The sequence below is a fragment of the Pipistrellus kuhlii genome, unplaced genomic scaffold, assembly GCF_014108245.1.
Source record: "Pipistrellus kuhlii isolate mPipKuh1 unplaced genomic scaffold, mPipKuh1.p scaffold_m20_p_80, whole genome shotgun sequence".
NCBI lineage: Eukaryota > Metazoa > Chordata > Mammalia > Chiroptera > Vespertilionidae > Pipistrellus > Pipistrellus kuhlii.
In genome coordinates this window covers 300,030-326,387 of record NW_023425585.1, presented here as the reverse complement: position 1 = coordinate 326,387, position 26,358 = coordinate 300,030, and the positions used below count along the sequence as shown (strand labels likewise).

The 26,358-nt window shown below is 53.3% G+C and overlaps 1 protein-coding gene across 1 annotated transcript; it reads left to right on the top strand.

Annotated features, from left to right (window-relative positions):
• The first annotated feature begins 575 nt into the window (after positions 1-575).
• Positions 576-18,712, top strand: NUF2 (NUF2 component of NDC80 kinetochore complex). Its single transcript, XM_036425441.2, has 14 exons — positions 576-696; positions 2,348-2,490; positions 3,586-3,660; positions 4,318-4,394; positions 5,153-5,214; positions 7,624-7,721; positions 8,794-8,867; positions 9,993-10,089; positions 10,504-10,566; positions 11,177-11,314; positions 14,609-14,749; positions 15,747-15,922; positions 17,177-17,312; positions 18,382-18,712. The coding sequence occupies exons 2-14, from the start codon at positions 2,368-2,370 to the stop codon at positions 18,514-18,516; spliced, it is 1,395 nt and encodes a 464-aa protein (XP_036281334.1). The 5' UTR covers positions 576-696; positions 2,348-2,367; the 3' UTR covers positions 18,517-18,712.
• Positions 18,713-26,358: the final 7,646 nt, after the last annotated feature.

Sequence of the window (26,358 nt, the reverse complement as noted above, 5' to 3'; positions counted from 1 at the left end):
CCTCAGCCCAAACTCTACCCACGTACTTCAGAGCCAGTGAATGTAGGACTCAATGGTCGCACGTGGAACGGCGTTCGTGTCTGTGGGTGTATTGCTGTTCACCTGTGCAGAAGAAAATGCAATAAAGCTGCTGCGGTGTCAGGTCCTCCTTAGTGCAACAGCGCCACCCAGTGACCAGGCCAGGCGTTCAAAACGCTCCCAGGATTTGCTGTTGCAGGTACAGCTCCATTTCCAGTGTATCTGCAGCCCCAACTTTATCACAAAATATAAACTAGTATGTGTAAATATCTATGCACCGAAATGCTAATGAAAATACTCAAGATTATATGCTTACCTACTCATTCATAACTAATATAGATACCTAGCGCAAAGGACAACCAGAAGCGCGAGCACCCACGGAAGCCAACAAGACCCCGCAGCGTCCCCGCCCCCGACGCGCACCGATCGCAGCGCCCACTTCCGGCGCTGTTCAGGCCCGTCCGGATGCCTGGGCCCCGAGAAAGGTTCCGGCTGGAGCCGCGTCGCCCGCGCAGCTCCAGTCTTTTGAGCCCCAACGGCCTCCGGCGAGACCGTTACCGGAAGTGGGCGGAAGGGGCGGGGCCCCTGGGCCAGGCGGCGGGTTTAAATTGCAACAACGGTCAGCACCGCGGTGGTGGCTCCTTCCGTGGCTGCTCGTCGGGCTCGTCGTCTCCCGCGGTGAGCGCGGGCGGGAGGCGGGGAGGTGGGCGCCGGCGTCAGCGACAGTGAGGGGCGCAGGGTTCTGACGTCGCGTTATAACCGGGGCTCGAGGGGCAGGCTCCATGGTCCTCCTCCCGCCGGAGCCGCCTCGGTCCGGCCAAGTGTCAGTCCAGGGCCTCACGGGCCGGGGGTTGGGGAGCCGCGGCGCCTGCGGGCAGAGCGCCTCTCAGCAGCCCGTCCCCCGCCCGCAGCCGTGACCCGCCCGGGGCCGTGGCGCTCGTACCCCGCCGGCGTGACGGCCTCCCACCCCCGGAGCGGCCTTCGGGGACGAGGCCTCCTTTTTCCGCGGACTCCCGGGCCGGGCTGTCAGGGCGGCGCCTCCGACGTGGGAGGAGAGAGCCTGCAGGTTCTGCCCAAAGACCCTGGCGGAGGTCCGCCTGCCTCGCCCAGCGCCGCGGACGGAAGGCTGCCGGGCGCCTGGTGTCCGGGCCGCCTGGTGGCTGCGGGGCGCCGTCTGCACCGGGATGGGGGCACCCTCTTCTGTGGAGCTGTGACGGGAAGCGGGGCTCAGGGGCCTGCAGCCTGCGGAGGGTTCCCGCCCCGCCCCTGCGTGGGGCTCCTGAGTCCCCAGCGGGTGCCCAGGGGAGCGGAGCTGGAAGTCCTCAGCCCTGGGAACGCTGCCGCCCATCTTGCCTACGATCCTAGCCCACGCCGGTGGCCCAGAGCGCATTCCCCTTTGTTTGCAGCGCGAGCTGGTTCCCCCAGGGCGGCTCTCTGGGCTCCGGCTTCCCGGGGGGTGCGGATCCTCGGTAGGAAAATTGTGTGGCTGTCAGAGTGGCTTCTGTGGCTGCTGGGACCGGAGCGGAGGCAGCGGAAGGCCGGCCAGGGGCACGGAGAGCGCCAGGCTGCAGACGGGCTTCCTGACCGCGTCCTGAGCAGTCCGCACCCAGGGCTGGAGCAGGAGCACCCCATGCCATCCCCACCAGAGCCTCCCACACTGCCAGGTGGAGTGGGGGCAACAGTGAGGGCCACTGCGCTCGGGACAGGGGCCCCCATCATGTAGGAGGACACTAGGCGAAGTGTTTCTGTCTTGCTTTCTAACGTTGCCTGTGGTGGTTAGACCTCCTGCCAGTCGCAGTGCTTTGTTCTTCCTCCAGGTTTTTCCCTCGCTACTTGCATCTTAACCCCTCCCACCGCTGTCAGGAGTAGGTGGAGTCAGAACAGTGTTGCTATTGTTTACACATGATTCTGAGGATGGTGCTGGCTGCACACCTTCCTTTGAGGATTAATTCGCAGGATCGATGTTGTGTTCCCCAATGTAAAGAAGAAAAACATGCTTTCTCATCTCCTCAACCATATGAAAGAGAAAGCGTGGGGGAATTGGAGAGGGCTTCCTTCCTTCAGAGCAGAAGTGACTTAGGAGCTGCAGGTGGTTGTGAAAGACTGGGCTCCCTGCCCGGGGTGTTAGGTGGCTGGCTGTGACCACCTGTGCCCGTGGACACCCTGTGCCCGTGGACACCCTGTGCCCCTGGACACCCTGTGCCCCTGGACACCCTGTGCCCGTGGACCCTGTGCCCGGCAGCTCGGCTCCTGGTTCCCCGTGGGCATCGCTTCCCGACGGGGAGAGCTGCTGTCCCGCCCCGTCTCTCATCCGCTCTTCTTCCTGCAGACTAGCCAGAGAGCCCCAGGATGGAGACCTTGTCTTTCCCCAGATACAACGTTGCTGAGATTGTGACTCATGTTCGGAACAAAATCCTCACCGGGGCTGATGGTAAAAATCTCTCCAAGAGTGACCTTTATCCCAATCCCAAGGTGAGACGGGCTGTTTGCGGGTGGGTGGACGAGTGAGAACAGACTGGAGGCTGGGTCTCGGGTGTGGAGAGGGGCCTGTGCCCGGTACTTGGTGCCGACCAGTCGTTTTAAGCCACAGAGACGCTCCTCGTGTCATTTTAAAGTAAGTTTACCTGTGGGGTGACGTCTCCATTCCACTGGCAACTCGGTTCTTTAGTATGGCCTTTTTTCTCAAAGAGAACTCGCTTCTAAAGCAGGACAGTCAGTCTGTCCCGCTTCCTGTCGCTGCAGGGGTGCTCTGCGGTGTCCTCGGGCCTCCAGCACAGGACTAGCTGGAAGACAGCTCACGGGCTCTTTCCTGCATGTGTCCCGGGGACGTGACTTGTTCCTCATGCCCGCAGTTATTCGGTGCGGGAATGACCTAACTGTGGCGCAGCGACCCCAGGGCCTCCTGGTGTGCTCCTGTGAGGTGACGGCACAGGCGGGCCTGGCTCATGGCGCGGAGTGCAGTGTTCTGGTCTTGCAGCCCCTTTAATTCTGTACATGAAAGGGAGGCTCCCAGGATGAATGCAGCTCCGTGGGCTGGGACAGCGCTACAGGCCGGCATTTGGGGACGATCCCAGCCCACCCGATTCCACTTAGACCATGCCACAGTGCTCCCTAACTGACATCTAAGGAGCCTTACCACCCAGGCCTCCCTGGGGGCCTTTCCTTTCTGAAGAAGAACACCCAGTGGCTGGGCCACCTGTTTGGGAAGGCTGGCCCCTCCTCCCCAGTGGGGGCTGCTCCGTTGGATTTGGGTGACTTGCTCTCAGTGTGTCTGAGCTTAGGCAGCCCATCTTACCAGCCCCTTACTGCTTATGAGCAAACGGTAAGCATATAAGGCATTTTCAAATTTGGGAAAATAACTCTTTGAAGGGAAATATTTTAAGTGAAAAAGAGAAATTTTTCAGTCTTTTAAAAAATTTTTATTTTGATGGTTGACAGTATTACCGATGTCCCCATTGACCCCTTCTAGCCCTCCCTCCGCCCCAGAGGTCAGCCTTGTCCTTTCCTGTGGTGGCTATGGGTGGTGAGGACGGTCGTGACCGGCACTAACAGGTGCTTCTCCCGCAGCCCGAGGTCCTGCACATGATCTACTTGAGGGCCCTGCAGATCGTGTACGGCACGCGCCTGGAGCACTTCTACATGGTGGGTGGCGCCTTTCTGCTCACTCGCCCTCAGGCTCAGGTCACTGTATTTGTAACAAAGGAAGGCTGTGTAGAATGGCACTTAGAAAGGCAGCTCAGGCGTAATGAGGGCTTGTACTGACGGCTTTAGGCGGCAGCACCCAGGGAGAGGCCCAGTGCCTCTGACTTGCAGGTTCCCAGGCCGGTGCTCCAAGCCGCTATTCTCTGGACGAGCCGCGTCCGGTAGGAGAAGTACCCTGAGGTGGGGCGTGAGGGAGGCGGCTGAGCTCAGCACGTAGGCATTTCTAGCAGGAGATGTGCTTCTCATCCGAGCGCTGCCTGGAGGTGCACATGCTCCCGCATCACAGCACGTGGTTTAAAACCTCACTGAGCCTCCGCTCTGACACAGGCCCTGCTCTGCCCTGGCTTGTTCTGCGGTTAGGAGCGCGTAAAAGCTAGTGTAGTGCCCGCCCTTCCTCCTGCGTTGAGAACCGCTCTTGACCGCCCTCTGGGAACCTCGCTGTTCATATTAACCAGAGCTCTAGGGTCTGTGCTATTTGTTGTTTTTCTTTAGTGGTGAGTTAATATAATTTGATCTCACTCTGGTTGAGGTTTCTTGACGACTTTCCTCGTTTCGTCAGGCTAATGTGTCACTGAGATTTTCTGGTTTTCCCTTTAGATGCCAGTGAACTCAGACGTCATGTACCCACACTTGATGGAAGGCTTCTTGCCCGTCAGCAACCTGTTTATTCACCTGTGAGTAGAGTCGTTTTATTTTCTTAGTCTAACCCATCCACGTTACCTTAAGCTTTCTTAGTGACATGATTTCCTTTGGGGAGGAATGTCCACCCTCTTCCTCTCCAGCCCATGTATATTCTAAATTGTAGACCTTCAGCGAGCGGGACTCGCTGCCTCCACCTGTGCACTTGGAATCGAAGTTTCCAGATGGTTGGAGGCGTTATGTTCTTAAGAGTCCTAGTACCTCCTTGAGTTGGGCTGTTTGTTTGGACCTCCCACTGAGCCTGGGCACTCCCGCCCTGCACAGAACAGGCAGTTCAGTCCCACAGGGGATGCTGACGTGTCCTTTGACGTTCGGTATAGAATCTACCGTGTGCATTTTGGATTATAAGTTTAAACTCATCATCAGCTTCCCGGTTCAAGGCCACGTCCCTCCTGAGGTTCATTTTGCTGCTGGAAGTTCTATACTATAGATCACATGTGTCAAACACAAGGCCTGCGGGCCAAATCCGTCCCGCCAGGCCTTGCAATGTGGCCCGAACCGTGCTGTCATCACTGCACTCCGCTGCGTTTCCATCACAATGACAGTTTATGACTGTTCAGTAAACCATTCGGCTCGCGATTTAGGCTGGATTTTAGATTTTGGCCCCTTCTCTGATTGAGTTCGACACCCCTACTATAGATCTAGAAATGTCGTTGGGAAGAAGCCGTTTCTGTCCCTGGCTTGTGTGTGATGGACAGTACACTGCTCAGTGTTTTCCCGCTTCATCTTCCAGGAACTCGTTTCTGCCCATCTGCCGGGTGAATGACTTTGAGACGGCCGACATCCTGTACCCAAGTGAGTGAGGTCTCTACCCCTTTCCACGAATAAATGTGAAGCCCCCAAGGAAGGAGGTCTCATTCAGAAGGATGCTTTTTTTATTCTAATATTGGAATGCTGTCCTTTACAGAGCCACAGAAAGCTGGTTTTCTGAGTAGCTGTTCTGAGTTCCTTACATTTGAGAAATGTTCTGTATATTTGAGAGTCTGAACACAAGTAACAGGCAATGGCAATGTGGCCTAGGGCTCAGTTTTATCAGCTGTAAATGGACAAGTGCTGTTTGCTGGGGAGAAACGTCTCAGTAAAACTCAAATAGTCACGTTATTGTGTCAGAGGTGTGCTTGTCCTGCCTTCAGGTGCCCTCACTCTGCCTCCGATGCTCACACACCAAGGGCTCCGGCGTCAGAGTGTGGTGTGCTGGTCACAGCCCGTGTGTGTCCTCAGACTCTCCTGCTTTTGTTTTGTTGGTTGACATGAAATTTACACTACATGAAAGGCCACCGTTTGTAAGTGCATAACTGAAGAACTCTGTGGGAAGGTTTCAAAGTAAGAATCCAGTCTCTTTAGCTCCTCTGCTGGTCTCCGCTCTCCAGGGACCTCCTTGTTTCACGTAGGCTGGCAGGGGTATTAACACAGCCCTGCTCCTGTCTTCCCACATCATTACGCCGTCTCTGGAGTCTTGGGACTGAGCAGTTTCTCTCCACTTAGTCTCTCCGACCCCTCCGACTAGAGGGTGTTCCATCTTGTTGGTCTTCTCAAAGAAAAAGCCTTTCCTTTCATTGATTTTTCTGAATTTTATTTTTATTTTGCATTTTATTGGGTTTTGTGCTCAGCATTATTCTTTTTCACGCTTGCTTTGGGTTTGCTCTTTTCCTTGTCCCCCTGGTGTTTATTTTTTTAAGGCAGAAGCTGAGGCTGTTGTTTCTCTTTTTCTCATGAAGGTGCTTAGTGTCGTAAATTTCCCCTTTGCCTCCTTCAGCTGCACCCACAGGCTGGGGAGAGGTGATTTCTGTGCGTGTGCATTTTGGATTATAAGTTTAAACTCATCTTCAGCTTCCTGGATCAAGGCCACGTCCCTCCTGAGGTTCATTTTGCTGCTGGAAGTTCTTCCAGGGTTTTATTGTCTAAAGCCCACTTTTTATCTTAACTCCTAATTTTGATGGTTCTGGAAACAGATACAGAGTTTACTTTCACTAAAACCCAGGTGGCCGTGGCCACAGTTAGACTTCTCAGAGGAGTTGATTGTCTCAGAAAAGACAAGGAAGAGGCGTCAGTAACCTTGTCCTGTCACTGGCGGGAGAGTTTCCGCTCATCCGTCCTTTCACTGGGATGCGTGCAGCCTTGCTGAGGTCCCACATCCTGCAGGGTTCCCAGCTCCAGTTCCCTGTGGCCGGTGCGGCCGGGGCATCGTCAGCTGTTCTGTGTGAAGGTCAGGGATCCTGACCCCTTGCTCCTTAGCCTGGACGAGCTCTGCCTCTGCCCCTGGCTGCTGAAGACTGCCACAGGGGTTTGGCAGTCTGCCGCAGCGTACCTTTGGGGTTTGTCTGTCCCCTCCCCGCTCCCTCCCTCAGATAAGCTTACTGCTTTGGATACACTTGTATTTCCATCAACTGTGGAGAGCATTCAGCTATTGTATAAAAGTCCCTCTGCCACTTCTCCTCGTGGGGCTCCTGTTACCTGTTCATTGTGTTGTTTGGGGGTGTCCCTCAGCGCATGGTGCTCTGTTCACACTTGACTTGGGCTTTCCTGCTGCCTTCATGTCACTGGTCCTTCCCCCGAAGGTCTGCGTTAACCCCACTGAGTGGGTTTTTCATTTTACATATTCTAGCTGTAAATCGTACAAGTTTGATTCAGGTCTTTTTAAAACTTTTTTTTTCTTTTCTTTTTCTCCTTATACTGCTGGCGCTTCTCTCTCCCTTGAACAAATGGAGAGTAAGTCGGCGATGGAGTTTAGTTTGGAGAGGCCAGTTTACAGCTGGGGTTGCCTTGGTCTCACCATACTCTAACTCTGCTTTCACAGCTCAGCAGAAGCTGGGAGTCTGTGCCCTCCTCCCTGGGCGCAGCTGGGACCCTGCGGTGCTGTGGGCTGGCCTGTGGGCAGGGCTCCCACCACAGTGCTCCTCGTGGGGCTGTGTCCTCGGGTTGCGGCAGCCCATTGTGCCTGGCTTTCTGGTTGGTTGAGGTGGAAGAGGAAAGCTGGGTCTGCCATTTTCCCGTGGCCAAAGTGGCTCGCCTTTAACATTCTTAAAGTTGTTAACGCAAAGATGATTCCGATCTTTAAGTTCGGGCAAACGCTATGCACCTTGGCCAGTTCCAGCGCATGCGGCGTTATTCTGTGCCTGGGAGCAGAGTGCATGTGGGAGAGGGTAGTTTCCACTTTCATATTGTTCCAAAGATTTATTTAAGGAGTCCTGCTTTCTATTTTAGAGGCCAAACGGACCAGTCGGTTTTTGAGCGGGATCATCAACTTCATCCACTTCAGGGAAGCATGCCGGGACACGTACATGGAGTTTCTGTGGCAATATGTAAGATTGGAAAGGATTCTGGGTCACATACCAGCCCAGTAGCCTCGTTTATAAACTATGATCTGCTTTGAATCAGTTTCCCACGTGACTGAGTGTGTGGAGCCGAGCACTGTGCTGATGGGAGGGCGCAGTTTAGTTGCTGGAAGGCATCTTCGTGAGGCACCTGGGGCTGTTTGGTGCCACCAGGGCGAGACTGGGCTGTGGGATCCTGTGGCGGAGGCTTCTCTGCCTGTTTTAGGAAGTGTCAGGGAGGAGCGGAGGGAGGAGCCCCCGGGTTCCTGTGGATGTGAGCAGTGCCCTTATGTCACCGAGACTGGAGATGTGTGCTTGCTCCTCAGTGCGGCCTGCCTGCACACTGCTTGTGTTTCATGCCGGCCCAGCACCGCGTGGCAGCCCAGTAAACTCTGTCACACACAGGCACGTTCATAGCAGCTCTGAGAAATTGGAAGGGCTGTTCCCCTCTGTCCGCAGCTGTGGGCACACACACTCTTAGAAAAGCATCTGAGCCAGACACTCAGAACTCGGCTCCTGCCACATTGAGCACCAATAGACACACCACACCACGCACAAACCACACCACGCTCGTACCTGATGCCACGCGCTCCCCAAGCCTACGTGTGTGTGCCAGTGTGGGCATACACCTTGGCGTGGCTCATGCCTTCTCATTTCTAAGGCACAGCTCAGACATCTGTCATTTCTACAAAGACCCCTGTGACACTCCCTGGCCACTACCCGAGTGGCCGCTGCCACTGTGCAAGCACAGGAACAAGCTGGGTTATGGTTTATATCAGACTGACTGCTCGGGGCGACCGGCTACTGGCATCCAGGCCCTGTCGTCTCAGGTACTGTTCCTGGTGCCGCACAGAGTGCCGGCCCCACCACCACTTCCAGGTGGAGAAGCACAGAGACCCTGATGCCCTGGCACAGGGGCTGGCTCCGTCTCACATGCTTGTTGCTGTAGGAGGTGCGAGGTGTATGGAGTGAGTGTGTGCGGTCTGCCCTGGCAGCCGATGTGGCACATGCTCTGGTTATGTTGGAAGCTAATGGGAAGTTACTGAACTTGCTCTCATAGAAATCTTCTGTGGACAAAATGCAGCAGCTAAATGCAGCTCACCAGGAGGCGATAATGAAGTTGGAGAAACTTGAGTAAGTAGCAGATTTACAATAAAATAAACGCCACTTCCATCATGCAAAGTAGATTGTAAAGTAGCATTTGACAGCCTTTCAGTGGACCTCAAGTCTCTTTCTTACCTAGTCACACTGTTTTAGGTTTCCCTTTTCTTTTTTCTCACTCTTAGGATGTAATGCATCTTTTGCTTCTTTCCTGCCATTAGTGCATTAGCTGGACACGTGCCAAGGACACCTTCCTCTCTGGAGCTGCCCCAGAAGTGTTTAGCTCGCAAAGGAGAGCAGCAGCGCAGTGGGCCAGTTAGTTGTCAGCATTCCACTTCACAGGCGCATTTTGTTGACTCAGGCCAGTCAGAAGGAGAAGCGTTCACAAGTTAGGGTTCCTCGGCCTTGTGTATTCTGATTTGGACCTGACGGACTGTTATCCCTTCTGACGTGCGGGGTCTGAGTGTATCAGGCCTTCCTGTAAATTGCCTTCAGGGACAGCAGCAGCCAAAAGCCAGCACAGAAGACAGATATTCCAGTTTCACGTGGTGGGTTTAGTGCAGCAGATCAAGCGACAGGGCCAGACTGAGGGTATTGGCAGCGCGTGCAGCAAAGCACGTCGGTGTCCGTCACGGCTGCGTGGGGCTCTAACATGCAGAGAACATGCAGAGAACGGCAGTAGAACGTGGACCACGGGGGTAGGAGGGGACGGATGGGATGCACGCCGGTGGCTGGAATTGAGAGCTTGTCAGACTCACTGGGAGCAGGAAGCAGAATTAAAGGAACAGAGCCTCACCCTGAGAACCTTCCTGTGGAGGAGCCTGGGCCTATGAGGGTCAGTTAGGGAGGCCTGGGAGGGCCAGAGAAGGCACTCTCGGGCCCAGTGAGCAGCTGCGCGGGCAGAGCAGGGAGCCCCGAGTCTATTCTCAGTCAGGGTCAGAGGGTGGGGTGCGCAGACGGGACCCACGGAGGTGGTCCCCAAGGAGGAAGACCTGGTTGGGAAGTGGAGGGAGCATGTCCTGGAGTCAACTGGTTCATCTCAGTCAGACACATGAAGGTGGAGGGTGTTCCCAGGGAAGTTCTGTGAGGCGCTCCTTCAGTCTGGCCCGCAGAGTCAGACCTGGCACCTTGTGGGCTAACTGGCACCACTCTGCTCAGTTCTGTTCCAGCGGAGGAGCAGGCTGAGTTCCAGCAGCTTTCCGACGAGATCCAGGAGCTGCAGCAGCTGCTGAACCAGGACTTCCGGCAGAAAACGGTGTGTGTTCTGGGAGACCTTGACTCGGAGAAGAGCGTCTGCAGATGGGGCGGGGGTACATGTGCGGACACTGGACAGATGGGAGCACCGGAGGGCTTGCTGGCTGCCCAGGATGCCAGTGCAATTAGGGGGCAGCAGCATGAGACTCAGGGAACCGCGAGAGCCTGTCCCTTGGGCACCACAGCACTACTTTCCTCTCGTCTGGCACATGCTGAGCAGCTGTTGGACTGAGCTGCTCAGTAAGGGAGCCGTGGGCACTTCCTGCGGGGGGGTGGGGTAGGGTTGGACAGTGTGGACTGAGGGCGAGAAGGTACTGGTCTAAACCACCAACTCTTCCCTTTGCTTTATAAGAGCGCTGAGGGGCTCTCTATCTGCTTTGAGTCATTATGAAAGAGTTGTTTGCTTTTTCCTCAGGTATTGCTGCAAGAGAGAAATGCCCAAAAGAAGTCTGATATTTTAGAGAGGACCAAGCATTTGGTGAGCACCTTTCACTTCAGCAGCATTGGGGTTGGGAGCTGGTGTGGAGGAGTGTTACCTGGTGTGTTATAGTCAAAATGTCTCCTATGTCTTCTCCCTTTAAATGAAACGAATTGAACTTTTGTCATAGCCCCTCTCAGGGCTATTACTTTGCTTGGGTCCTGGGAGATCAAAAGTGACTAACTGGTCACTCGCCCATGTTGTCCTGCCAGTTAAGAAACTGCTGAAATGCACAGGACAGTGTGGTGTGTGAGCCTGTGTGTGCTGATGGAGGGACTGGAGCAGGTGGGCAGGCTTTCCAGGGGCGGTGGGCACCCTCAGGAGGACCACGCTGGTCATGGCCCAGCACAGAACCTGTGTGCCTGGCTTGCAGGTTGCCATTGGACACTGGAGGGCCAGGGCACTCCACAGGAGACCAAGAGGGACTGAGGGACGAGCTTAGCCTGGGGCCTGGACATGAACGTGAGCCTCATTGCAGGGAATCACTTAATTTCACCCCCACCCAGACTGCCACGAACATGGACCCAACTTCCTGTTCTTTCCCGTTGATTGTAATCAGGCATCTCCAACTTCATGTTGCATCTAACATATTAAAATGTCTTCTCCACAGAATGAACTAAGATTATCAGTAGTTTCTTTGAAAGAACTACAAGAGAGTTTGAAAACAAAAATTGTGGATTCCCCAGAGAAGTTAAAGAATTATAAAGAAAAAATGAAAGATACAGTCCAGAAGCTTAAAAATTCTAGGGTAAGTTTCCTTTTATTTTTTTTAAATGTTACTTTACATGGTTTTTATTGATTTCAGAGAGAAAGGGAGAGGGAGTGAGACATTAATGACGAAAGAGAATCATGGATCGGCTGCCTCCTGCACGTCCCTTCTGGGGAGCCTAGACTGAAAGCTGGGCATATACCCTGACTGGGAATCAAACTATGACCTCCATGTTCATAGGTCAATGCTCATCCACTGAGCCACGCCAGCCCGGCTCCTTTTTATTTTAACGAGTCTGTCTTTTGGCAACTGTTGTTCAATCATTTGTTAATTATCTGATTTCCTGGTTACCCGTCCATTTCTCCCTCTTAAGTGTTTTACCCAAATCTCTAATTTGTAGTTCTTCTCAAAGTGGGTTTGGGTAAAACATAGAATTTGAAGGCATTTGTTCACTTAGGCAGCATGTTTTTAGGCTTTACCCTGGGTGACCCTCATGCGACTTAGGTACTTTATTTTAATGGAAAAATGTTTTAAACAAGTTTATAACCAGAACCTGATGCACAACATTCGTGCAAGAGTAGGCCTTCCCCTGACTGCTGGCACCGGCTTCCCTCTGGCACTTGGGGCCCTGGCTTCCCTCCGGTTCTCGGCAGGCACCCGTGATGCAGGCCTTTATCCAGCTGCTGGCAGGCCTCCGAGACCCGGGCTTCCCTCGCAGCCCCAGCTTCGTCTGGAAGGACCTGTGGTCTAATTAGCATATCACTCTTTTAGTATAGACTAGAGGCCTGGTGCACAAAATTCATGCACGAGGTTGGGGGTGGGGAGTGTCCCTCAGCCCAGCCTGCACCCTCTCTGGGACTCCTCCAGGGATCAGGTCTAAATGGGCATTCAGACATCCCTCTCACAATCCAGGACTGCTGGTTCCCAAACTGGTCACCTGCCTGCCTTCCTGATTGCCCCTAACCACTTCTGCCTGCCAGCCTGACCACCCCCTAACCACTCCCATGTCAGCCTGATTGATGTCTTACTATTCCCCTGCAAGTCTGTTTGCCCCCAACTTTCCTCTGTTGGCCTGGTCACCCCTAACTGCCCTCCCCTGCATGGTTAATTGCCTCCAACTGCCCTCCCTTGCAGACCTGGTCCCTCCCAACTGCCCTCCCCTGCTGGCCATCTTGTGTGGCCAACTTGTGTCCACATGGGGGCAGGATCTTTAACCACATGGGGGCAGCCATCTTGTATGATGGAGTGATGGTCAATCTGCATATTACTCTTTTATTAGATAGGATGGAGGCCTGGTGCATTGGTGGGGGCTAGCTGGTTTTCCCTGAAGGGTGTCCTGGATCAGGGTGTGGGTTCCCCTGGGACGTGGGGCGGCCTGGGCGAGGGGCCTGTGGTGGTTTGCAGGTCAGCCACCCCCCCTGGCAACCCAAGTGGAGGCCCTGGTATCTGGTATTTATTTACTTTCTACAATTGAAACTTTGTAACCTGGATTGGAAGCCTAGGCTGGCCAGGGCTGGTGGAAAACTTGGCTTCCTCTGTTGCCGGGGCAACCCTAGTCTGTTCTCTCCAGCTCTGTGGCTACTGCCATTTTTCTTGGGATTTATCTTCTATAATTGAAACTTTATATCTTGAGTGGAGGCCTGGGCTGGCCAGGGTGTGTGGAAAGCTTGGCTTCCTCTATTGCTGGGGAAACCCAAGCCTGTCAACTGCTCTCTGTGGCTGTAGCCATCTTGGTTGGGTTAATTTACATACTAGCTCTGATTGGATGATGGGAGTGGTTTGTGGGTGTGGCAGAGTGATGATTAATTTGCATATCACTCTTTTTTAGGTAGGATTATATGATAACAGGTTTTATATGTACTTTGAAGAAGCGTAGTGTCTGCATGTCAAGGCAGATTATATATGGGAAATCTCTGTGCCCTCCGTTCAATTTTGCTGTGAATGTAAAACTCCAGGAAATAAAGTCTTTTTTAAAAATCACCACAAAGAGAAACAAAAAAATAGTCGATGGTGCCTTGAAGTAGTGTAATGAGGGAGCCTGCCTTATCTGTGGAAATTGGATGGGGGCGGTGGGGGGGAAGAATTGAGGTTGACATCTGAAGGAGGAACAGGGTGATCCTAGTAAATTTGCACTGGGCAGAGGGAACAGAATATGCAAAATTCCTGAGGTCTCGGTTGTGTTCTGGGAACAAAGCCTGGTGCTTAGAAGGAGAGTGGCTGGAGGTGATGGAAAAATAGGCAGAGGTCATGGGCTCAGGGTGCTGGGTTTGACCTTAGAGCCAAGGCACCGCAGTGACTGCGCAGGGGGGAGTGTTGGCGTGGTGGGACTTGGTTTAAAGGTCCTGCTTCCTGGGGGAGAGGTGGGTAGGGTGGGACACAGTGGAAGCGGGTGGATGATTGAGCATCTTTTATGCGGCAAATTTTGTAAACTATGGAAGACACTCAGGTTCATCTCTGGGGTGGTTCTGCAGGTAATTCCTGAGTATTGAGAATTACCACACAGGGATGGACAAAGGTTACATACAGAGCAAAAACGAGAGCCCCAAGGAGATCTGAATGTTTTGAGAGAAGGGTGGATTCTTTAGCAAACAATTCTCATTCAATGGCCATTCATTTGGAAGCAGAGGGAGTTGGGTGCAGCACTTACAAAAATACATTTTAACTGGATTAAAATTTTAAATTAAAAAATGGAGCAATTTTAGAAAGTTTAAGAGAACACTTATATAATCTTGGTCTGGGATGGATTTTTAAAATTAAGATAGGAAACCCAAAAGCTATAGAGAACAGTGCAGCGAGGGCCATTCCTGCAGTGCATGTGACAGGTGATGGTTATGTCCACGACGTGCGGGTGCTGCTTGTACGAAAGGCCACGGAGAAACGAGCAGTGAGAAGGCCAGCAGTTTGCTGATGCGACCACTGGCCGAGAAGGGCTGGGGCAGGAGAGAAGCCGCATTGTTAGGGTGGTTGTGGTCATCAGTGCTCATTTCAGGTTTTAGAAGAGGAATTAGTCTTCTTAAAAATGAGCTGGAGCAGTCATCTTTACACGAGGGACTGATGTTATAATCAGGGAGGCAGTTGCCCGGGAGGAATCGGTAGTGGGAGTGTTGGCAGAAATGGAGTCTTTTCCGATCTTGGAGAAACCTTGGGAGGTGCTTCAGTGAGAGGGCTGGTGCATGAAGCAGTTTTCTCTGTCCACGCCGCTGGGTGCAGATGCGACAGCACCACGGGGTCCAAGTGCACTCTGTGGCTGCGCAGCAGCATCCCTGCCCAGCGATCACTCGTCACTGCCGTGTCCCGACGAGGCTCTCACCGGTCTCTGCGTTTTCTCTCCAGCAAGAAGTGATGGAGAAGTACGAGGTGTACCGTGACTCGGTGGATGGCCTGCCCTCCTGTCAGCTGGAGGTCCAGCTGTATCAGAAGAAAATACAGGACCTGGCGGAGAACAGGGAGAAGCTGGCCGGTGTCTTAAAGGAGGTGAGTTCTGTCCTCCCTGGGGTTGCGGGCGTTGGTGCCTGGGATTTGCTTCCTCCGGTCCCTGCAGCGCCGTTGGGGCTGTGCGCTGGGGCAGAGCTCTCCTTGGTCCCTTCAGCCCAGCTCTCCCCAGGGGACGGGATGGGCGTCACTGACATCGCTTGTTGCTCTGGGTTTCAGAGAAAAGTAGTGGAAGCTTTAAACTCATGTGCACAGTTGTTGGAAGTGCTCTTCCGGTGACCTAGTGACCCCTGGGATCTAGAGACGAAATTAGTGACAGTGTCTGCCCTGCAGGCGGAGAGCCAGCACCAGCATTAATTTCTCCGGCTAGAAACCTGAAAACCCTTCTCACTTCACACCTTTCTCATCCTCACCCTGCCTGTCCCCAGGCCACGGCCTTTGCATTTGTGAGGGATTTCTTATGTGAGGAAGTCGAGGTTAGAGCATGAGATGGCCCAAGGTATTGGTTCCCCACTGCATGCTCGCCTGTCTGCCCTCGGCAGCCGCAGAGCAGGGGTAGATCCCTGCTTCTCTCAGTTCTGGGCCACCCTCCTCCCTGCTCTGCCTTCGCCTCTCCGCTGGTCTTGTACGCAGTGGAGAGCGGCACAGGAAGCCCTCTGGATATCAGCGCCCTCTGTCCCTGCCTCTGGTGTCTCCTCTGTGCAGTTGTGTGCTTCTGTGGTGCAGGGCAGCTCCTTCTCCTTTCAGATCACGTTTGAGTGCAGTTCTTCTAGAATAGGGGTGTCGAACTCAATCAGAGAAGGGGCCAAAATCTAAATCGCGGGCCGAATGGTTTACTGAACAGTCATAAACTGTCATTGTGATGGAAACGCAGCGGAGTGCAGTGATGACAGCGCGGTGCGGGCCACATTGCAAGGCCTGGTGGGACGGATTTGGCCCGCGGGCCTTGTGTTTGACACATGTGTTCTAGAACGAGGCGTTCATTCTGTCTGTAAACTCTACTTGGTTGCATTGATCTGAAGTCCTTCTCATAACACAGAACCTGAACTTGGAGGACCAGATTGAGAGCGGGGAGTCGGAACTGAAGAAACTGAAGACAGAAGAGAATTCCTTGCGCAGACTGATGAATGTGAAGAAGGAAAAACTCGCCACAACCCAGTTCAAAATCAACAAGAAGCACGAGGACGTGAAGCAGTACAAGCGCACAGTCATTGAGTACATACGGAGCAGCTTGGGGCGAGCACTGGGACAGCTGAGAGCTTTGCCCTGAGGTTCCTGAGGCAGGAATAGATGAGTCAGCTACAGGTCTTAGGGGCCATGTCCAGATTTGGAGATGTTGCTGTACTGGATTTCTTTCCAGGTCACAATTCTGTGATTTGCGTAGTTCTTCAGTGCTCTACTCTGTCAGCCAGCTGGACCACCTCTTAGTCCACCTCCTGGTGCACCTCCTGATCCACCTCCTGATTCACCTCCTGGCCCACCTCCTGATCCACCTCCTGGCCCACCTCCTTATCCACCTCCTGATCCACCTCCTGGTCCACCTCCTGGTGCACCTCCTGATCCACCTCCTGGCCCACCTCCTGGCCCACCTCCTGGTCCACCTCCTGGCCCACCTCCTGGTCCACCTCCTTGTCCACCTCCTGGCCCACCTCCTTATCCACCTCCTGATCCACCTCCTGGTCCACCTCCTGGTGCACCTCCTGATCCACCTCCTGATCCACCTCCTGGCCCACCTCCTGATCCACCTCCTGGTCCACCTCCTGGCCCACCTCCTGGCGCACCTCCTGGCCCACCTCCTGGCCCACCTCCTGGCCCACCTCCTGGCCCCCCTCCTGATCCACCTCCTGGTCCACCTCCTGGTCCACCTGGCCCACCTCCTGGCCCACCTCCTGGCCCACCTCCTGGTGCACCTAGTCCACTTCCTAGTGCACTCGCAGCCTGGCAGCACCGTGGGTTTTGTGCTCAGAGAAGAGCTGCAGTGTTAGCATTTGTGGTAGCTGTCAGCTGGTGTGCTGGGGGTCCCTTGGTTCAGTCTCCTTCCCGTCCTTGCTCAGGTGCTAAGAACAGTTGACAGGGAGGCCAGGTGTCACTGTTGAGCCTTTCAAAGGCATGTTAGGGGTCGGGGGACCATTTCCTGTGCTTTCTTCCTCCTTTGGGTGAAACAAAGGGCGGAGCTGGGAGTTAGGTTTATGGCCACGCTGCCTCACAGTAGAATTGCCCTGACTCATTCCCACCAGTGGCATGGGAGGCCACCCTGGGCGAGGACAGTGACCTCAGACCCATTGGCGTGTGGGCTTCACAGTCATCAGTCTGCGCCCACACTGGGGTCGTCATCCGTTCGCTTTTATTCCTGAGAGAAGGCTGAGGTGTGTCAGATACACATGTTCACTTTGGAATTGACTCAGAGTTAAACGTTTGCCTTTTAGATGCTAAAGAGGAATTATAGTTGTCTGTCTCCGTTTTCTTTAGAGATTGCAATAAAGTTCAAGAAAAAAGAGGTGCTGTGTATGAGCGAATAACCACCATTAACCAAGAAATCCAAAAAGTTAAATTTGCCATCCAGCAACTAAAAGATGCCACGGAGAGGGAGAAACTGAAGTCCCAGGTGAGTGTTGATGAGAAACTGATTCCAGGTAATCTCGCCAGTTTCACACACCAGTATGCCTCCCTCAGTTTGAAGATTTCGTCAGTTTTCTAGAGGAAGGGTTGGCCCCTCCTATAACCTTTTGGAATCCTACTTATTCTTACGTCACGATGTTGGGGTCAAGTCCTCATCAGGGACTGGGCCCCCTCGGGTGCAGGAAATTGGAAGAACACATGAGTGACAGCAGGTAGGAGGGACCTGCTTTATTGTGGACAAAGCAGCCCACAACGGGCTGCTCAGGGCACCTGATGCACACACAGAGGTCTCCTGCCCAGAAGAGACCCGTTCTACATTAACGTAAGCAGGTTACGTGAGGGTGCGCCTGCGCAGTGCAGACAGTGCTGCTGCTGAGGCACTGCCCTTGCGCATGTGCAGGGCAAAGGGGCCTTAACCTGGGAATGCTGCTGTGTCTGCCTGTACGCTTGTGAATGGCGGGGGCCTTGACTCTCCAGTATACTCTGGTCAGGGGCCCAGCGCAAGGTCTGAGAATTTGAAAAAGTAAATAAATAAATAATAAAAGATCAGAGATGCATTGGCTGAGTACAAAATGGGAGAAATTATCTTCAGGCTGAAAACTTGCTTTCATGTTTCTTCATGTTCAGCACATGCATGTGGGTTTGTGTGAAAACTCATTCTTGCTGGTGGAGCAGCCTGACCAGGTGAGGCACGGGGGCATTTCCCAGCCCTGTGGGCTCGGAGTGAATCTCTGTGTGGGCCGTCAGTGATGGCTCCAGCCACAGCCATCTAGGCGTGTGCCTGGTGTTTGCCATGGAGAGCGGCGAAGTGCAAGTTTCCTGGACAGTTAAGTCCTTATGTCTCAGAACCAGGCCTCAGTGACAGGCCAGGCTTGTTGTGCTGAGGAGCAGACTTGTTGACGTGTCTGGCTGACTTGTAGAGGGATTTTTAGGGAGAGCAGACACTGTCATGTGCGTGCACGTGATATTAATAAATAGGAATCAGACCACGATTCTTGTAACTCGTTTTTAGTTAGATGGTTGCATAGACTCATCCCATCTCCCTTTCCACTTAGGAAATATTTCTGACCTTGAAAGGGGCTCTGGAGAAATACCATGAGGGCATCGGGAAGGCGGCCGAGGAGGGCTGTGCTGCGCTGGAGGGGAAGGCGGCTGAGCTGAGGAAGAGAATGGCCATGCTGCCCACCTGATGCCAGTGGAAGGGGGTTTGTAAATAGTTTGTGTGGTTTAATGTTTGTAATTAGAAGTTGAATTAACGGAAGTATTAGAAGTACTAAATAATGTTAGCTCATGGTCATTGTGTGTATACTCATAGGCTATTGTTTGTAGGATGAGGCATTTAATATGGACATTTCCTAACTCATAATAAAGCTATGCAGCTGTTCATGACTCGGCCCCAGCCCTTTCTGTCAGTGCACAGAGGTCAGTTGCAGTTTTGTACACCAGTAAGGAACCATCAGACAGACACATTAATAAAACAATCCCATTTACAGTTCTGTCAAAAAGCATAAAGTAGCCCAACTGGTGTGGCATAGAGGTTGAACATTGACCTATGAATCAGGAGGTCACAGTTTGATTCTTGATCAGGGCACATGCTTGGGTTCTGAGCTTGATCCAAAATGGAGGGCGTGCAGGAGGCAGCTGATCAGTGATTCTTATCTTTGACTAGTGCCCCGGTGCACAGATTCGTGCATAGTGAAAGGAAATTAATTAGAAAGCAGCTGGCGGGGTGGGACTGGGCAAGCCAGGCCAGACATGCCCTGGAGCCAACCTGTGGTCCTTTCCCAGCCAGCTGCACCTATGGCAGCACCATGGCTGAAGGGTCTGCGGAGTGAATGGGGTCCCTCTGGCAGGTGGGGTCCCTCAGCCTGGCCTGCAGGGATCAGGCTGAAACCGGCTCTCTGACATCCCCTGAGGAGTCCCGGATTGCGAGAGGGTGGTTCTTGGGTTACGCACCCTGGAATCGGGGTCCCTCCTCACTGGTTCTGGGGCACTGCTGCCAAATCACCTCGGCTTGGCAGCTCCTGCGTTGAGTGTCTGCTCCCTGGTGGTCAGTTCACATCATACCTACTAGATGATCAGATGATTGCTTAGCCTTTTAAATGTATAGATGTTTCTCCCTCCCTCTCCTTCTCTGAAGTCAATAAAATATGTATTTTTTTTTTTAAATAAAAGCACAAAATACTTAGGAATAAATTAAACCAAAGGGGTGAAAGACTTATTCTCTGAAACCTATATGATTGAAGAAAATTTGAACAAGATACAAATAAATGGAAGGCTGTTCCCTTGCTCATTGATTGGAAGAATTATATTGTTAAAATTTCCATACTACCCAAAGCAATGCCATTAAAATACCAATGACATTCTCAGAGCAGCTAATTCTAAAATTTATGTGGAACCACAAAAGACCGAAATTGCCAAAGAAATTTTAAGAACAAAGTAGGAGGTAGCATGCTCCTTGATATCAAGTGATATTATAAAGCTACAGTAATCAAAACAGCATGGCTCTGGCATAAAACCAGATCAGTAGAGCCCAGAAATAAGTCCTCTCTTCTGTGGTCAGTCTACAACAAAGGTAAGGCTACCCAATGGGACAGAGGTAGTCTCTAAAGTAAGTGGTGCTGGAAAAACGGGCAGCCACATGAAAAAAGTGAATGTGGACTACTTGCTTACATCACAAACAAAAATAAAAACAGGTAAGACATGAAACCACAAATCTAGAAGAAAACAGATAGCAAACTCTTTGACATCACTCCTAGCAATGTCTTTTTGGATATGTCTTCTGGGACCAGGGGAACAAAAAATAACAAATGGGACTTCATCAAACAAAATGTTTTGTTTTTTTAATTGATTTTAGAGAGAAAGGAAGGAAAAAAAGAAATAATAATCATTGCCTTCCGTATGCTTCCCAACTGGGGATCAAACTCACAACCCTCTGGTGTATGGGTGACTCGCAGCTAACAGCCCCCCAACCAGATAACCTCTTCTCACCTCTCCACTTATCTTCACTCCTCTCTCTCTGTCCCCAAACACCCACATGTAACCCTCTGTTCGGCTGTTTTGACTGGAGAATAAATTACACAATGTAGAATTTTTCCCAACATGTAAACAGAAGTTCATTACCACAATGGAAACGGCTGTGCGGGGCACAGGTGCATGCCGAGCCTGTGCAGAGCAAATGCCTGACTTCAAGTTCAACTGGCACATTGCAGGGAGCTAATCCATTATTCTATGAAGAAGTGCGGGAAATGGAATGTGCGTCTCGCAGGCTGACGTTAATGTATCTGACTTCAGGTTAACGGCATGCTTCCTATTGTTAGAAAAACCAGCAAAGTTTTATGTGAAATTCCAGTTCAGACTCAGGGTCTGCCACCTACATCATCCAGTTAATTCCTCGCTGCTCACACTGCCTCCAGGGACATAGGATTTGAAACACCAAAGCTGACAATTTTAAAGTGATCCAAGCAATTCAGAAAAAGCCTGAGAAAGAATTTAGACTCAAATAGTTTCTAAGTAGCATCTTAAGTTATTTTAAAAGTTAAAAGGATTTGTTGTCAGCCAAAGCTGCGAGTGACCCGATTTCCCCTTCCTGGGTTATTGTATCGCGGTTGTCCACGATACCGGCTTCCCGAGAGGGAGGCCGAGGGGCAGGCAGCCCTGGGACTAGGTGGTGATGTCAGTGACCGACCAGCGTGACTCATGTCTTTTTCCATGAGAAAGGTATTTCTCCCTTGGGGACACACGCCTACTGCATTGCAAGCAGGTGCCTCCCTGATCTAACAAGACATTCCCTCAGCCCTCGCTGCCGACTCCCCACAACCGTCCATTTCTCCCGCTCGGAACCCTGCTGCCTCTGCGGCTCCCCTAACGGTGTGCGGCGCGCACTGCTGCCTCTGGTTCCATTTAATGGGAGCAACGCGAGGTGACGACCCTGTCAGCACCCAGAGGGTTTGGCGCAGGCCTGCTGGCACCCTCGTGACGACACTTCATTTCCGCACACGGCAGGCTTCTGCGTGGGGCTCCGTCCCATGGTCACTGCTGTGCGGCATGTCATGGCGCCACTGCACCACCTCCCGCCCGGCTCAGGCTGCTCCCTCCTCCACGTCTGCTCTCAGCTGTCAGCACGCTGTGCACATGAAACTGGCAGTTTCTCTGGGATCCAAGCCACAAGGGAACCGTGGGGTCTGCACCGTTGTCTGCCTATGGGCACCGGCCCCAGCGGTGCAGGTCCCAGTGGCTCCCGTGTCAGCACCAGCTGCCACACCTCTGCCCGCGTCTGTGAGGGTCCGCGCCCCTGTGCCACCTTCACTTCCTCTCCCTCGTCCGCTGCAGAGCCTGCCCCGAGCGGCAATTGTTTAATCTGCTGCGTCCATTAAACCCACCGGAAAGTTCCGTCCAGGGTCGTGAGGTCCTTGAAGGCAAACTAGTACCACTGAGGGCTGACAGTTGTGGCTCGTGGCCTGTGGTGCTTTATGGTTCAGAGTGTGGTTATCAGGAGGGCTCCTCCCCTCTGGCACGGTGGGGGCAGCAGGGGGAGGGGTGGAGGGGTGGAGGGGTGAACCAGAGGCCAGAGCAGTCCCGCCTGTTGTCAGTCACAGCCACTGGCTCCTGTGCTGTCCCCCGACAGCAGCATCCCTGCGGCAGACCCAGGTAAAGAACTGCCTGCCCCGGTGCTGTCTGCAGATAAGGCCGAGCAGAGGGGAAGCCGCTGTTGCATGTGCTTTATAGATAAACCCCGTTCCTCCGTCTCTTACCATCCCACCACCTATTAGCCATTCCTCACCCTCCTATCTGAAAAGAGTGAAGTGACGTGCCCACACCTTGCCATCGTCCCAGATAACGTCATCACCCAGTCTCCCTCCCTGCTGCAGAAACGGACCTCAGGCCCTAAGATTTCTACCCAACGTTGCCCTCCTGGATATCTTTGCATTCCCCCATCACCCCTCCCCGGAGCCTCATCCAGGGTCCATACACAGATCCAGTGACCAGGCACGGAGGTCACACAGGTGGACTGGCTGGTGGTGGCACAGCCCAGCCTTTACTGGGCTGTAGGAGCAGCGGGCAGAGAGGCCCCGGGGTGGGCGGGGGAGGCGGAGGTATGGTTCCCAAGGCGTTTGCTCAGCACAACTCTGGGCTGCGCAGCCCACTCCCCAGGGCAGCTCCCACGCGTCTGCCATGTCTCATGCTTCTCTGCTTCCTAGGACTGCAGACAAGACCCTCCAGCCTCACTCTGCCAGGGGCAATGAGGCTGGAAAGGGAAATCTTTTTCATCTTTTTAACATAAAAAAATGTAGTCAGAGCCAAGCAGTTCAACAAATATTATTCATGTCGTTGGCAAGAAGAAAGGAGAACTTCTGAATAAGAAAGGAGAAGGAGCACAAGAGGCATTGTTTGCATATCAGGAAAATTAATCTACACGCAGTGTGAGAGCCTGGATTCAGAAAGCAAAGAATCAGGACAGCCCAGCTGAGAATAATTTTCTAGCCGGTTAATTTAATTGCATAAATCATTCCTTTGTTAGCAATAAAGAGATATAATTAAAATGAGATTGCCTCTCGTTTCTATTCTCTAGAAACTAAAGGGATTGATTTTGGGCAGAGCACTTCCAAATACCAGAATGGCCAATTACATTTACCTTTCAGAAAAGCGAGGCGGTTTTGCAGGAATGTCATGGGGCTTAATTAATTATAGATCTGCCATGTGATCCTAAGGAATAATGATTCTATGTCCTCAGAACAGACGCTGGCAGTCCGGGAGACGGGGGCAGCTTTCTGCAGTGGGCAGGAGTCGGCGGGCTGTGGGGTCTCACCCGATGTGGGTGTGGGTGTGGGTTTGGGTTTGGGTTTGCTGTCCTCGTTGGAGATGAAGAAGGCCGCCCTCAGTGTGAACCTGACAGAGCTCCGAGGCTGACTTTCCCTGCCGTTGCGGTGACTGTTTGCTGCTGGAGGCTCAGAGAGCTCACGTGTCTCAGGCAGGCGTGGTGGGGGAGAGGGCAGAGGCGGGAGGGCAGTGGGAGCGGCCATGGCGCCGGGCGCCGGTGGTCAGCTGCGTGTCAGCACTGTCCACCCCAGGCAGGGACCAGCTCCTACTTAGAGTCACGAATTAGAGTTTTTACAGCTCACTCAAAGCTGTCCTCGCCTGCTCCAGATTTCAGTGGGTGGCAGCACTGGGAATGGATCTGTTGTTGTGGGAGCCTGTCGGCCTTCAGAGGGGCTGGCCTCCGGGAATCTGACAAAGCCCAGCCTCCACACCCTCTCCCCAGGGGAGCCTCAGAGTGAGGCCCCCTCCTGGCCACCTCCTGCCCAGCCCCTCCACTTCAGACTCCAGCTCAAGGCCACCCCTCCCCCAAGCTCCCCGACCTGACCACTGGTGCGAGGACGCCAGAACTTTCGAAATAGCTTTGCCCTGCGGAAAGGAAAGAACTTGTAGAGAACGAAAAATGCAAAAGCACACAATACTGAAAATCAGTAATTGGACCATCCAGAAACGTTTTTCATATACACTGTGATAATTACACGTGCCCCCCACTTCCCGTGTCCCCCCCTCCCCTTCCACCCCCTCATTTGCAACGTGACCTGAGGCTCCTCCTCCCCCGTGCGTCTGGGAGCATAGACCTGGCAGTGATGAATGCAGGGGTGTGTGTCCAGCTTGTCTGTTACACGTGGCATTATCGCCTTAAAGCTCCTCTGTCTTCCCGTGGACTGTACACCCCTGGGTGGGAGCCCCCAGCGCGCTCCGACACGAGGTCTCTGCTCTAGGTCCGCTCGGATACCGGATATTGGGCTCTGGCCTGGGTGAGGGCGCCCCGTCTCCAACCAGGTTCCATACAGTGAGGGGCCCGTGCACGACTCCGTTTTACTTGGCCAGTTTGTTTTACTCAGTCAGACCTCTAGTCCACTCTCATGACTGCAAACAAGTCACAGGGTTCCCGCTTCCCGGAAGGCCGAGCCTGAATCTCAAGTGGAAAACCATTTGCAGTGCTGCTCAGTCTCCTCCATGTGACTGGGTTTGGCCACAAAGCAGGTCCCTCCCCGCTCCCTCAAAAACTGTTCACGGCCCCTGCGACTGTTCCTGGAAAGACGCCCTGGGAGAGCTGACCGTGGGCCCCGAGGAGCAGAGGCCCACACGGTGTGCGGCCTGCGGCGGCGTGGCTGCTGTGACAGGGGAGCCAAGGCCGGGGGCCTGCTGACCAGCGAGACACGGGAGACTCATTCGCCAGCTTAGCCGCCGCCAGGCCCTGCGGTCACTCGCCCCCACTGGGTCCAGGTTTGACGCGGTAACTTTCCTGATGCCACTCCTACCTGTTTCTTCTGTGGAAGGCTTTCAAAATCCTGGCCAAACACCAAGTTCTGACCAGAGTCCTAAGAACAGAGCCTTCCTTTCCTGTCCCCACGGGGCTTGTCTGTGGTCCCAGTGACACTCCCAGGACATAGGATGGGGTGGGGCGCGTGTTCACAGGTGAACTAGTTACCAGGTTAACTGATGCACTCTCGCAGCTGCTGCAGTGTGTGCGCCTTCTATAGCCAAAGGCCTGGCCTGGCACAAGCACTGATGACTCCATCCAGGATGGTTTGTGTCCTCTGCAACGTGGGAGTAACCGGGTCTTGCAGGATCAGACAATCAAAGGGCAGTGGCTAGACAACAGGCTAACAAGAATGTGCAGACTGGCCGAAACCGGTTTGGCTCAGTGGCTAGAGCGTCTGCCTGCGACTAAAGGGTCCCAGGTTAGATTCTGGTCAAGGGCATGTACCTTAGTTGCGGGCACATCCCCGGTGGGGGGTGTGCAGGAGGCAGCTGATCGATGTTTCCCTCTCATGGATGTTTCTAACTCTCTACCCCTCTCTCTTCCTCTATGTAAAAAAAAAAAAAAAAAAAAGAATGTGCAGTTCGTTAATGGCTCAGGTTCAGTTGGCAGTGTCTCATTTCCCCACCATGGGCACTCACTTTGCGGAGTCAGTGCTAGTCCAGGAGGCAGCACAGGCTGCTTTGTCTCGGCCTAGGGAAAGGTGGAGGAGGGAGGAGATGTGAGCCCGTTGATGCTGTCTCAACTTTCAAATGTATTTCGGACACAGGAGAGAGCAGGGGAAGCGAGTCCTCTCAGAGAGCACTGGGTACACGCTGACTTACAGACCCATCCATCTACTTGGCCAAGGACAGGCTCTACTCCAGCCCAGCATAGGAGATCTAACCACAGCAAGAGTTGCACGCAAAGAAGGGGCACCCATACAGGCAGGCTCAGTCCCAAGACACTGGCTTGTCTGCCTTCCCCGAAATGCAGACGATTCCCAGGCCCCTGCAATCCTTCACCATGTGACAGATGTTCCTGGTCCCCGCTGTCCTTCCCCATGTGACAGGTGTTCCTCCCTGTCCTTCCCCATGTGACAGATATTCCTGGATCCGCTGTCCTTCCCCACGTGACAGGTGTTCCCCGCTGTCATTCCCCACATGACAGATGTTCCCCGCTGTCCTTCCCCACGTGACAGATGTTCCCGCTGTCCTTCCGCACATGACAGATGTTGCTGGTCCCTGCTGTCCTTCCCCACGTGACAGATGTTCCCCGATGTCCTTCCCAGGTTACAGATGTTCCCCGCTGTCCTTCCCAGGTTACAGATGTTCCCCGAAGTCCTTCCCCACATGACAGATGTTCCTGGTCCCTGTTGTCCTTCCCCACATTACAGATGTTCCTGGTCTCCGCTGTCTTTCCCATGTGACAGATGTTCCCTGCTGTCCTTCCGACTTGACAGATGTTCCTCGCTGTCCTTCCCCACGTGACAGATGTTCCCCGCTGTCCTTCCCACGTGACAGATGTTCCCCGATGTCCTTCCCAGGTTACAGATGTTCCCCGAAGTCCTTCCCCACATGACAGATGTTCCTGGTCCCTGTTGTCCTTCCCCACATTACAGATGTTCCTGGTCTCCGCTGTCTTTCCCATGTGACAGATGTTCCCTGCTGTCCTTCCGACTTGACAAATGTCCCCCACTGTCCTTCCCCACTTGACAGATGTTCCTGGTCCCTGCAGACCTTCCCAAGGT

Bases quoted from the DNA above. Each gene is read 5' to 3' on its own strand.
- NUF2 (XM_036425441.2), top strand. From the start codon at position 2,368: ATGGAGACCTTGTCTTTCCCCAGATACAACGTTGCTGAGATTGTGACT. The intron at 5,215-7,623 runs GTGAGTGAGGTC...TTTCTATTTTAG, and splicing joins GGCCGACATCCTGTACCCAA to AGGCCAAACGGACCAGTCGG. The intron at 14,750-15,746 runs GTGAGTTCTGTC...CTCATAACACAG, and splicing joins TGGCCGGTGTCTTAAAGGAG to AACCTGAACTTGGAGGACCA.